Source organism: Triticum urartu, chromosome 4A, assembly GCF_056163025.1.
Source record: "Triticum urartu cultivar PI428250 chromosome 4A, HENAU_Tu73, whole genome shotgun sequence".
Classification (NCBI taxonomy): domain Eukaryota; kingdom Viridiplantae; phylum Streptophyta; class Magnoliopsida; order Poales; family Poaceae; genus Triticum; species Triticum urartu.
This window is the reverse complement of record NC_141876.1, coordinates 121,952,935-121,966,305: the sequence shown is the minus strand read 5'-3', so window position 1 is coordinate 121,966,305 and position 13,371 is coordinate 121,952,935. Positions and strand designations below refer to the sequence as shown.

At 44.4% G+C, this 13,371-nt stretch overlaps 1 protein-coding gene and 1 long non-coding RNA gene across 2 annotated transcripts; one reads left to right on the top strand and one right to left on the bottom strand.

Annotated features, from left to right (window-relative positions):
- The first annotated feature begins 276 nt into the window (after positions 1-276).
- Positions 277-2,013, top strand: LOC147975062 (uncharacterized). The gene is made up of 2 exons (XM_087517968.1): positions 277-781; positions 859-2,013. Exons 1-2 carry the CDS (start codon positions 408-410, stop codon positions 1,367-1,369), a joined length of 885 nt encoding a protein of 294 aa, XP_087374094.1. The 5' UTR covers positions 277-407; the 3' UTR covers positions 1,370-2,013.
- Positions 2,014-2,113: 100 nt separating this feature from the next.
- LOC125551049 (uncharacterized) lies at positions 2,114-7,965 on the bottom strand. Its single transcript, XR_007302162.2, has 3 exons — positions 7,424-7,965; positions 3,014-6,089; positions 2,114-2,770 (listed from the first exon to the last, which is right to left on the bottom strand). It is a non-coding gene; the product is annotated as an uncharacterized LOC125551049 (long non-coding RNA).
- Positions 7,966-13,371: the final 5,406 nt, after the last annotated feature.

The following is a 13,371-nucleotide window of genomic DNA, read 5'->3' as shown; positions in this document are numbered from 1 at the left end:
ACAAAGTTCTTCCAGCCACTATGCATAGGTTATGCATGTGGCATATAATGGAAAAGGTGCCTGAAAAAGTTGGACCTTTGATTAGGGAAGATTCTGAATTTTGGCCGAGGTTGAACTCATGTGTTTGGGGTTCAGAAACTGCAAGTGAGTTTGAGTCACAATGGAATTCCATCATTACAGATTTTGGGTTGGAGGATAACGAGTGGTTAGCTAAGAGGTTTACCATTAGAGATACATGGATACCAGCCTACTTTATGGATATATCTCTTGCGGGCTTGCTCTGAACCACTTCAAGGTCAGAAAGTGCAAATTCTTTTTTCAACCGTTTCATTCATCGTAGGCTTGCTTTTGTTGAGTTCTGGCTTAGGTTCGACACAGCTTTAGAATGCCAACGTGAGGAAGAATTAATGGCAGACAACAGAAGCATGCATACCACCCCACAACTATTTACGCCATGGACAATGGAGAAACAAGGTAGTGAGGTATTCACATATGAGGTATTCGAGAAATTTCAGCTACAAGTTATTGCTGCTAGAGATCATTGTTGTGTTCAGGGTATTACACAAGGTGTGGGGTTAAAAACGGTGACCCTGAGAGGTCGATCTGGTAAGGTTAGGGAGGTCTCCTATGACACTACAACCATGATAGCAAATTGTCCGTGCAAGTTATTTGAGTCAATCGGTATTCCATGTCGACATATTATCCAAGTGTTGAGGATTGAGAACCAAAATGAACTTCCCAACTATTACATTATGAAAAGATGGCAGAAACGGTGCAAGAGGTAAAAAATGCATGCCAATCAATTTCTTATTCTAATTTCAAAATCATAGGACTAACAATATCTTATTTCCTTTGCAGGGAGAATGTTTATGATGAACAGGGGAACCTACTAGAAGAAAAGCCCACAGATTCACTAGATGCAGCCACGAGAAAGAAGATTTCGACTGTACGTGATAAGATGGAAGAGTTGATTCAAAAGGCAAAGCACTCAAATGAAGGCATGGACTTCTTAACATCAAGTGTGTTGAGCATTGAGGCGCCTTTAGACCAAATGGTCCCTGCAGCCACACAGAACACTAGGCAAGACGAATATGAGGCTTTTATTGGTTGTAATATTCCTACAGAAGTTGATATACATCCACCAACTGATGTTCGTACCGTGGGGAGATGCAAAAGAATAAAGAGTGGAAAGGAGATCAAGGAGGGTGATAGGAAAAGGAAGGACAAAGAAGCGAAGTTAAAGGTTGCACGCTTGTGCAAGACATGCAAGCAAATGGTGTTTCATGATAGTCGCAATTGTCCAAGCAAAACTATTCAAGGGAAAAGGAGCTTGATTGCGGAAGATGTGCAACCAAATGGTGCTTCCTGATATGAAAAATTGTCCAAGAAAATAATGATTTAATCTATGTTATATTATTTGCAATTTGATATACTGAAGTCATATAATGGATCAGAATTTGTGTTATATCCAATTAAAGTTTAGTTGATTTCTGACAAGTTTTGATGCTTGTCAAATTGTTACAGAATATTGAACATATGTATCCACTTAATGTTTTTCTACCAAGTGAAGCATGATGACATTTCTGGTTTCTATGTAACTTGAGAGGCTGTATAGTGGCAGTACATGCATTTTTATTGCCCCTTCATATCCGTTAGATGGTTAAATATGAAGCTGAAGTTCAGGATTTCAAATGTTGACCATGCTTGCTGTTGCACCAATATTTTTCCTCAGACTAGCATCGTACAAGGACAAACAATGCAGTTTTGTCAATTTATTTGATCAACCAAGACCTAGGGCAAATGTTCAATAAACTTTTCATAGTGTCGCATCGCTTATATGTTTGATCTCAAAACTGAACAAACACATCGCAAGCCACTTCTCATAGTTCAGAAGCTTTACTGAACAGTATTTGCTTCAACCACGATAACTCAGAAAGTTTCAACACATAATGGATCTAGTCACTTCATGGGAACCTCTCATACTGACTTTTTGCTTATGGCATTGATCTCAAAACCGGACAATGCTGTTGCAGACCACTTCCTTTAAGTCAAAAGGTTACTGATCACTACATGTTTTGACCACATGAAGTCACCAATTTTTTCAATGCATAACTGAACTAGTCACAGAATTATTTCACAGTAGCAGCGAAGTGTTTTTTCTTTCAAATGCCAGGCAAACTGACAGGAATTTCACTAATATGACCATGTGAGCAAGAATTGCACTAGTACAATCTGTTACTACAGCCTATAGCTTCAGGATATAAGCAAACTGACTCCATATAGGATACAAGCACTGCACTAGTACATCTTCGGCAGCCTACATCTCTACAGGCTACAGGCTATATAAGCAAAGCAATTAAGCATGGCATGCCATTAAGCATCGCACTAATACATCTGCTACAGTCAACAAACAGCTTCCTACAGACGTCATGCTACAACATCGGGACTGTCGTGGTTGTAGGAGGCTATCCAGGGGGTGTTGGCGCCGCATTTGGGACGAGTTGTCACCGTCGCGGAACCATCAATTCGCCATGGCTTCGTCGTTGAGACGGCCGCCGGATCTCCGTTGCTGTCGCTGGTCGCTGTTGTCGGACTTCATGGGGGCCGTCTAGCCCAAGGTTTCTATCGTACGAGGCCTTTGGGTTGGGATTTAGATTTTGGAGCGACGGCGTGCGGGATTTGGCTGCAGAGGATCAGAGGATTTGGGGCAGCACGAAACGACATGGGGACCTCGGTTGAGGATCGTGGAGGACGGACTTTCGGGAGTTTGCTGCAAAATAAATGGTTGTTAGGTCCAAAAGCGGGCGGCTAATTGTAAATGTTCCTGTTGCTGCACGGGAGGCGCATGATTTAGTGTTAATGGCTAAGATCACAGGGATACATGGATACACAATAAGCTCGGATTCACGAGATATGCTGCCATCTTCTAAGCCAATGAAAATGGAAGTCTTTTGCCTCGTTTCAAAATAATTAAATAAAACATCAGCGAGAAATAACATCCTTGGGCCAGCACCTGACTAAGTTGAAACGGTATTGTTCCACGCCTTCCAAATATGCGAAGGATATTACCGATGTTGTCTTGGGCTTGCAGCCCTTCGGGTGGCATCACTTGCCAAACAAAGGAGAGATTGGTAGGAATCGAAACGCCGAGGATTGACCAAATCACAACAGCAAAATTGCGGTCATTTTTTCATATATATACATGAAGTGTCAGGTCACAACATTGCTGAAGCAGACTAAAATTCAAGAGAATGGATGAGAATAGAAATGATGTAAAGTCAGTTCTCGGTTTAAAATGGGCATAAGAAAGTAGTATTTTAGTAGATCTGTATCGGAATGCACAAAGTCTTAGTAACTGCAATACTAATTTACTCAAGGAAGAGCTGCACAATTTACTCAAGTAAGAGCTGCTCAATATTGTAGAACAATCTGTAATAGGATCATGGGAATTATATGTTGATGTGTACACACCTTCACAATTATATAACTCTATGTAACAATGCACAAAGGAGTAGCGGCCGCAATATTAATTTACTCAAGGAAGAACTGGTCAATTATGTCATCAGAACAAACTGTAATAGGATGGTGCAAATTCTGTAAACCTTGAACGGGGCGCATAGTACCTTCCAAAGCCTATTAACATCAAGATGTAATAAGGCAAGAGAAAAATGATTGTAACTATCTTCTAATTGTTCAAACATTTGAGAAAGCTTAGAGAATCCGTCCTGCTGCATTTTTCTCCAATGTTCTCTTCCTTCTTGAACCTGCAAAAATGAAGCATGTTCCACAAACTGGAAAAATTAGTGTTGTTACCAACAGACTTCCATATTATAAGAGGTATTCTGGAAGTATTTATGCTAACTAAATTTAGAAAAGACCAAAAGTATAATAATTTAGCAGCCCTATATAAGACTTGTTTCAATCCTCATGGTGCATCTCGAAGCCCTGCAATCGAAACTGGAACATCACTCGCACTGAAATCTCCAAACACCAGTTGATCTAACTAATCGAGCAAGTAGTTGTCCTGCACTGCAACCCCTAAACACCAGTTCAGTTATCCATATTATACACATCCCTGCTACTACAAATTCTGAAAAATGAGAAATTGGACCCTCAGCAACAACTGACATAAAGGCTAAAGCAGAGCAATCAACCATTACTTCTGTCATGGCACAAAATTTCTAATAGAATCACATCTAAGAATGTCAATTGGAAGGAGAGAAAGGAACTCTAGGAATTCATGGTGGCAGATAAAGCAAATAAAATAATATTGTTCAGGAAACGAGATAATATCGGGGACACGAAAGGTTGTTCCGAGATGTTCCAGACAATCTAACAGTTAGACAACACACAAAAAAAAGGTTGAATCAAAGAGAAACAAAAAACAAGATTACAATATAAACTGGTTACCTTTTTTTGCTTAGGCAAAGGCCGACATGAACATTAGAAACCAAATTGAACTTATCTTTTTCTATGTAGTAAAAAACTGAACAAGTGTCTGTTTTTCATCGGAAGAAAAAAATGCTAGGAGAGTAATATGCTTATGGCAGAATTAACATTGATAGCAGAAGAAGATACATACTAGAAATGTTGGACTAAATTTAGCCAACTTCACTAACAATGTAGAAATTGGCTTCAGTGTACTAACATAGTTATTTTGGATATAAGCAATCAACCACGAATTTAACATCAGAGATATCTGACCATTTTAAGTAACGAAAAAAGATCCCAATAGGATATCACAACATAGAGCTGCATTGACCATTGGACCAAGCTCTGAGTAGAGAACCTACATTTCATATCCAATAACTGAAATTTGTGCGATACATCCATAAAGGAATATTAGCAGGACAGGCAGCGCTGGACATATTGTTTAAGCAAATAAATAGTCACTACTTTCTTGTGTGCAATGGAGCAGAAATTGGTGATCACAAGAGCAGAGTAGTCATGGTTGAGCCTGTTTTGACTTTATTTTCTTATTCCACTTTGGAAAGGACAAAAGTGAACAAAAGCAAGCCAAAAACATATAGTACTCCCCCCGTAAACTAATATAAGAGTGTTTAGAATACTAAAATAGTGATCTAAACGATCTTATATTAGTTTGCAGAGGGAGTACCATTTAATGCCTCACAACAGTTTTTGCATGGCCAGTTAACCCTGAAAGAAGAAAGTCTGTGATATTACACTTAATATGTAAAAGAGGCTCAAACACAAAATTAAATTCAAAATAAAAGTAATGCTCATGTAGCATATTTTGTCTTTACAACACAAGACAGTACCGTCAAACGTTATATATTAGCTAGCTAAGTAGGAATCTCTCATTGGACTGTGCCTCTAAATTATACCATGGAGGCATGAAACTAAGTATTTTTGGTCAGGAAAACAAAGATGCCCGCTTCCGCACCATGAATCGCAAAATTTTCATATAATTGTACTCACAAAGCTATTTAAACATAGAAGGAAACAGTAGTACCTTGTATATTTGTACAACCTATCAAGAACAAAGTTGTGAATTAATCTCTTCGTATTGATGCCCTCATCACCAAGCCCACTATCACTAATGCCTTCTCTTCCGGCACCATAAGTAGTGTGATCATTTTAGAAATATGACCAGTTATATTCTACTTGTATCTATCTCTATCTTGCGGTTCCACTGCTCACTGTCGTGGTTGCACTACTCATGTCGGATTAGAGTTATGGTGCCCTGCGAAACACGAGCAAAGTTTGAACAATCCAATGGTTATATTCTACTTAAGCTGGGACCACTATGCATGATATTTTGTATGAATCGCTATGAGAGAGAGCTGAACAATTATATAGAAAATTGGGTGTCGTATTCAATTGTACCCATGGAAAATATATTATGATCTCTAAAGTACAGCAGTGTACAAAGAAACGACAACCAACGAAGGAAGTGGAGGCGGACGCTGACAGAGATGACAAACCCAAGTCTTGGAAGGATGACAGGCGGATAGATATCTCATCTCTACTTCTGCTCATCTCCATTTATTAAGACACGACAACATATGTATATATATATATATATGATGTGCGCCCAACTCTGTCTTGAGCATTGCCCGCTGCTAAACCTGCACATGAAAAAACTGACAAATGTTCTTATTCTTGTTCTGCCTTATGCAACTTCTACATAATGTGAATAGGAGTAAGCAGGTGTCGTATCCAGAATTTTTTTGACCATTAGTAACTTCTACATAATGCATCATATTCTGTATGTAATGTCGAAGTATCGACATCAAGATTACATGACAGAAAGTGGGAATTGAAGTGGCCAACTAACCAAGCCTAGGTGAAAGGAAATCTTGAATCTGTCCATTCATGTCTGATACAAAGAACTGATCATTAGCACTGTAATTCACACAAATATAGCTATTTTTGTTTTTCTTATATTAATCCAAGAAATACCACTAATACAATTTATCAAATTGCGATACTGACAAATTGAGTTCCATTGCCCTTCAGTGTTTAGCAGTTGCCTTTTAACGGGATTGTAGATAGCCTCAAAAAATGGCATATCACTTTTCACTTACTTTCGAAGTGTCAATGCAGAACTTTGTGTGACACAAACCCTAACTTTTCTGACATGCAACGCTCCCCAGGAACATGGGAGATCAATGGGTTCGTGTGTGTTGAAATAGACCTGGTCCCAGAGTATCACTCATCAGAACGACCGTCCAAGGCACAGATCATCCAACATCGGCAATAAAATTGAACAGGCTACAACAGAGGTAAGGGTAGGATCTAAGGGCAACTCCAACGGTGACACCGACTTTTTTAGCTCTGTTTAGTCCCACAAGCCAAGGCTGTCTTGATGCTCAAGACATGATTGTTTCAGCCAGTCATCATCATCATCGCCCCTCTTTTTGGTCCAAAAATGAGGTTGCCTCTGCACACCTAGCAACATGACCATGATACCCCGTTACATGTGTGCACACATCCAGCCATCAAGCTCAGGAGCTGCTCATACCCGGAGTCAACCGACCAAACCCCCACCATGCGGACGGCATGTCAGACAAACACCATACGGTTCCCAGCCAACACCACACCCGAATCCAAGGCAACAGAACGGCGGTCGCTAGCAGCGGTGCGGAACTGACGTGGCCGCCAACCCGACGATTGGCCAGTGATCCAGCAACGAGAGCTCGCCTGATTCAGCATAGGGTTTGGGTTGTAATCAAATGTAACAAAATGATGAGGTGAGAAAGATGGTCCAGCCTGTGTCTGAATCATTCAGCCTCTCATTATTTTGAGAAAATAGGCTCAAGACAAGGTATCATCTATCAGCCTGCTTAAGTGAGTTTCGTAGTGGAGTGTTCCTTGCAGTTCAGGAGCACACCACAGATTCTTGGTCATTCAAATAAAGAGCTTTTTCTCGGAGAGAGAGAGAGAGGGATGGGGATCGTACCGGATCCAAAGCAACAGGTAGCCAAGCTGCGAGAAATCCATCGACGGCGGCTAAGATCCCGCGTCGGCCCGACCAATCCCTCGACCGGAACGCATCACGGGCCCCGCCGCTCGGTCCCCAGCCCGCGCCGCCATGGATGTCCCCGCCGCACGGGACGGGCGGTGACCCAGCGAGTCCGTTGGTCGGGAGCCTGGATTGCGCCGGTGGATCCCCCCATCATCGCCGCCCTTCGGGGAGGGGTGCGGCCCCAGCTGACGTGAGCCGGGTTGGCCACTCTCCCATCCGACGCCGTGCCTCCTCTCCTCTTCCTATCTTTCTCCCTCCTCTCTCTCCCTCTCATCTTCTCTCTCCTACAGATCTAACTGAGCGCCGCCGCTGTCGCCCTTTGCCTGCAGGTCGCCGCCGTGGTGGGATCCGGGAAGGAGGAGGGGTCAAAAGGGAGGAATGGTGCGGCGGCTATGAGAAGGAGCAGATGGCTGTGGACGGGGGGCTAGGGTTTGGTGCGGTTATGTCCAATGGGCCCCTCGCCCCTGCCACAGGACGTGCGACGCGCGAGGGAAGTGTTGGAAATATGCCCTAAAGGCAATAATAAATTAGTTATTATTATATTTCCTTATTCATGATAATCGTTTATTATCCATGCTAGAATTGTATTGATAGGAAATTCAGATACATGTGTGGATACATAGACAACACCATGTCCCTACTAAGCCTCTAGTTGACTAGCCCGTTGATCAATAGATGGTTACGGTTTCCTGACCATGGACATTGGATGTCGTTGATAACGGGATCACATCATTAGGAGAATGATGTGATGGACAAGACCCAATCCTAAGCCTAGCACAAGATCATATAGTTCTTATGCTAAAGCTTTTCTAATGTCAAGTATCATTTCCTTAGACCATGAGATTGTGCAACTCCCGGATCCCGTAGGAGTGCTTTGGGTGTGCCAAATATCACAACGTAACTGGGTGGCTATAAAGGTACACTACAGGTATCTCCGAAAGTGTCTGTTGGGTTGGCATGAATCGAGACTGGGATTTGTCACTTCGTGTAAACGGAGAGGTATCTCTGGGCCCACTCGGTAGGACATCATCATAATGTGCACAATGTGATCAAGGAGTTGATCACGGGATGATGTGTTACGGAACGAGTAAAGAGACTTGCCGGTAACGAGATTGATCAAGGTATCGGGATACCGACGATCGAATCTCGGGCAAGTATCATACCGCTAGACAAAGGGAATTGTATACGGGATTGATTAAGTCCTTGACATCGTGGTTCATCCGATGAGATCCTCGTGGAACATGTGGGAGCCAACATGGGTATCCAGATCCCGCTGTTGGTTATTGACCGGAGAGTTATCTCGGTCATGTCTGCATGGTTCCCGAACCCGTAGGGTCTACACACTTAAGGTTCGATGACGCTAGGGTTATAGGGAATAGATATACGTGGTTACCGAATGTTGTTCGGAGTCCCGGATGAGATCCCGGACGTCACGAGGAGTTCCGGAATGGTCCGGAGGTAAAGATTTATATATGGGAAGTCCTGTTTTGGTCGCCGGAAAAGTTTTAGATTTTATCGGTAACGTACCGGGACCACCGGAAGGGTCACGGGGGTCCATCAAGTGGGGCCACAAGCCCCGGAGGGCTGCATGGGCCAAGTGTGGGAGGGGACCAGCCCCAGGTGGGCTGGTGCGCCGCCCCCCCCCACAAGGGCCCAAAGCGCCTAAGGGGAGGAAAGGGGGCAAACCCTAAGGGCAGATGGGCCTTAGGGCCCATGTCTGGTGCGCCTCCCTCTCCCCCTCCACCTGGCCGCCACCCAGATGGGATCTGGGGGCTGCCGCCACCCTTAGGGAGGGAACCCTAGGTGGGGCGCAGCCCCTACCCTCCCCCTATATATACTTGAGGTTTGGGCTGCCCAAGACACACGAGTTCCTCTCCTTCTTGGCGCAGCCCTACCCCTCTCCCTCCTCGTCTCTTGCGGTGCTTGGCGAAGCCCTGCTGGAGTACCACGCTCCTCCATCACCACCACGCCGTTGTGCTGCTGCTGGATGGAGTCTTCCTCAACCTCTCCCTCTCTCCTTACTGGATCAAGGCATGGGAGACGTCACCGGGCTGTACGTGTGTTGAACGCGGAGGTGCCGTCCGTTCGGCACTAGGATCTCCGGTGATTTGGATCACGACGAGTACGACTCCTTCAACCCCGTTCTCTTGAACGCTTCCGCTTAGCGATCTACAAGGGTATGTAGATGCACTCTCCTTCCCCTCGTTGCTGGTTTCTCCATAGATAGATCTTGGCGACACGTAGGAAAATTTTGAATTTCTGCTACGTTCCCCAACAGTGGCATCATGAGCTAGGTCTATGCGTAGTTTCTATGCACGAGTAGAACACAAAGTAGTTGTGGGCGTTGATTTTGGTCAATATGCTTACCATTACTAGTCCAATCTTAATTCGGCGGTATTGTGGGATGAAGCGGCTCGGACCGACCTTACACATACTCTTACGTGAGACTGGTTCCACCGACTGACATGCACTAGTTGCATAAGGTGGCTAGCGGGTGTCTGTCTCTCCTACTTTAGTCGGATCGGATTCGATGAAAAGGGTCCTTATGAAGGGTAAATAGCAATTGGCATATCACGTTGTGGTTTTGCGTAGGTAAGAAGCGTTCTTGCTAGAAACCCATAGCAGCCATGTAAAACATGCAAACAACAAATAGAGGACGTCTAACTTGTTTTTGCAGGGTATGCTATGTGATGTGATATGGCCAAGAAGAATGTGATGAATGATATGTGATGTATGAGATTGATCATGTTCTTGTAATAGGAATCACGACTTGCATGTCGATGAGTATGACAACCGGCAGGAGCCATAGGAGTTGTCTTTATTTATTGTATGACCTACGTGTCATTGAACAACGCCATGTAATTACTTTACTTTATTGCTAACCGGTAGCCATAGTAGTAGAAGTAATAAGTTGGCGAGACAACTTCATGGAGACACAATGATGGAGATCATGATGATGGAGATCATGGTGTCATGCCGGTGACGATGATGATCATGGAGCCCCGAAGATGGAGATTAAAAGGAGCAATATGATATTGGCCATATCATGTCACTGTTTGATTGCATGTGATGTTTATCATGTTTTTGCATCTTATTTGCTTAGAACGACAGTAGTAAATAAGATGATCCCTCATTAAAATTTCAAGAAAGTGTTCCCCCTAACTGTGCACCGTTGCGAAAGTTCGTCGTTTCGAAGCACCATGTGATGATCGGGTGTGATAGATCCTTACGTTCGAATACAACGGGTGTTGACGAGCCTAGCATGTACAGACATGGCCTCGGAACACATGCGAAACACTTAGATTAACTTGACGAGCCTAGCATGTACAAACATGGCCTCGGAACACAAGAGACCGAAAGGTCGAGCATGAGTCGTATGGTAGATACGATCAACATGAAGATGTTCACCGATGTTGACTAGTCCGTCTCACGTGATGATCGGACACGGCCTAGTTGACTCGGATCATGTAATCACTTAGATGACTGGAGGGATGTCTATCTGAGTGGGAGTTCATAAGATGAACTTAATTATCCTGAACATAGTCAAAAGATCTTTGCAAATTATGTCATAGCTTACGCTTTAGTTCTACTGTTTTAGATACGTTCCTAGAGAAAATATAATTGAAAGTTGATAGTAGCAATTATGCGGACAGTAGAAGGCTCATGTACTTAATGCAATGCTAGGTGTGCTGGACCTCGAACGTGGTCTGTGGATGTTGCGAACATCTCACATACACGTTTTGATGACTACATGATAGTTCGGTAATGTTAAATGGTTTAGAATTGAGGCACCGAAGACATTTTTGAAATGTCGCGAAACATATGAGATGTTTCGAGGGCTGAAATTGGGATTTCAGGCTCGTGCCCACGTCAAGAGGTATAAGACCTCCGACGATTTTCTTAGCCTGCAAACTAAGGGAGAAAAGCTCAATTGTTGAGCTTGTGCTCAGATTGTCTGAGTACAACAATCATTTGAATCGAGTGGGAGTTGATCTTCCAGATGAGATAGTGATGTTTCTCCGAAGTCATTACCACCAAGCTGCTAGAGCTTCGCGATGAACTATAATATATCAGGGACATATATGATGATCCTTGAGATATTCGCGATGTTTGACACCACAAAAGTAGAAATCAAGAAGGAGCATCAATTGTTGATGGTTGGTGAAATCACTAGTTTCAAGAAGGGCAAGGGCAAAAAGGGATACTTCATGAAATGGCAATTCAGCTGCTGCTCTAGTGAAGAAACCCAAGGTTGAACCCAAACCCGAGACTAAGTGCTTCTGTAATAAGGGGAACAGCCACTGGAGCAGAATTACCCTAGATACTTGGTAGATGAGAAGGCTGGCAAGGTCGATAGAAGTATATTGGATGTACATTGTGTTAATGTGTACTTTACTAGTACTCCTAGTAGCACCATGGTATTAGATACCGGTTCGGTTGCTAAGTGTTAGTAAACTCGAAATAAAAGGTTGCGGAGTAAACGGAGACTAGCTAAAGGTGAGCTGGCGATATGTGTTGGAAGTTTTTCCAAGCTTGATGTAATCAAGCATCGCACGCTCCCTCTACCATCGAGATTGGTGTTTGCGTTGAGCATAGACATGATTGGATTATGTCTATCGCAATGCGGTTATTCATTTAAGGAGAATAATGGTTACTCTGTTTATTTGAATAATACCTTCAATGGTCTTGCACCTAAAATGAATGGTTTATTGAATCTCGATCGTAGTGATACACATGTTCATGCCAAAAAGATATAAGATAGTAATACCACACAAATGTGGCACTGCAATTTGAGTCATGTCGGGATAAAACGCATGAAGAAGCTCCATGTTGATGGATCTTTGGGCTCACTCGTTTTTGAAAAGTTTGATACATGCGAACCATGTTGTCGGCGTTCTGGGAACGGGGGTTCCCAGACTTGCCTGCCTCCGGCCTGCGGCGTGGCTCAAAGGGGGCCCGGCACGGCCCATCTTCATCAACGCAAGACTCAAGACCCTCGCGAGGGGCCAAGCCTCGCGGGGCGGACAACGTGGAGCTTCCTCAGGCGCGGCCTCGTCAGGCTGGCTCGCGAGGAGGCGGAGAGATCAAGGCGGGGTACCTCGTGAGGTGCCCGTGACGCAAGCCATGACGACTCAGGGTGCCAGGCGGGTGCCAGCTCACGCAGCGTCCTCCCTTTCCTCTTTGGTGCAAAGGGGGCAAGCGCAGCCGCGGAGTACCGAGGCATCAGGCAAAGGTTGCCATTTCGGTGCAACGAGACCAAGACCAGGGGGACTATGAGACGGAGGTCACCGTGGAGCCCAAAACGGCGTCATCACCAGAGCTTTGCGCAGGCGAAGACTGCTTTTGTCAGGATAGTTGATACTTGCTGTCCCCCTTCAAATTAGCCCGCCATTGTTGGCTCCCTTCCCGCTCAATATTTGGGAAGAGGACCAGGGCCTCTATAAATAGGACCAGCCACCCACATAGCAAGGGGGTTCGGTCGGTTGAGAGAGAGAGAGAAAGATAAAGGTGGTTGAACTCCTCCCAGCAGTTCATTGCCCCATTCAAGAACAGACCCTCGCGAGGCTGTTCTTCTTTGTATTGCTCATCATCATCAGCCCCAAGAGGCAATCCATCCACCACACACTGGAGTAGGGTATTACACCACAACGGTGGCCCGAACCAGTATAAACCTTGTGTCTCTTGTGCAGTTCTTTCAGTAGTCTAGATCTTTGCGAGACGGAGAGGTAGAAGACGTGATCTCTGTGCGCACCCCAGTGTTCGAACCTTAAGGGTCTGCCGGAACCCGAAATTCGACATTTGGCGCGCCAGGTAGGGGTGCGCCGGAATTCGTCTTCCACCGCCCCGTTCTCCTCCTACCGTCGCATCCATGTCCGACGCTC

Excerpts from the sequence above, each read along its gene's own strand:
- LOC147975062 (XM_087517968.1), top strand. The coding sequence starts at position 408 with ATGGCAGACAACAGAAGCATGCATACCACCCCACAACTATTTACGCCA. Across the intron at positions 782-858 it reads TGGCAGAAACGGTGCAAGAG|GGAGAATGTTTATGATGAAC; the intron begins GTAAAAAATGCA and ends TTTCCTTTGCAG.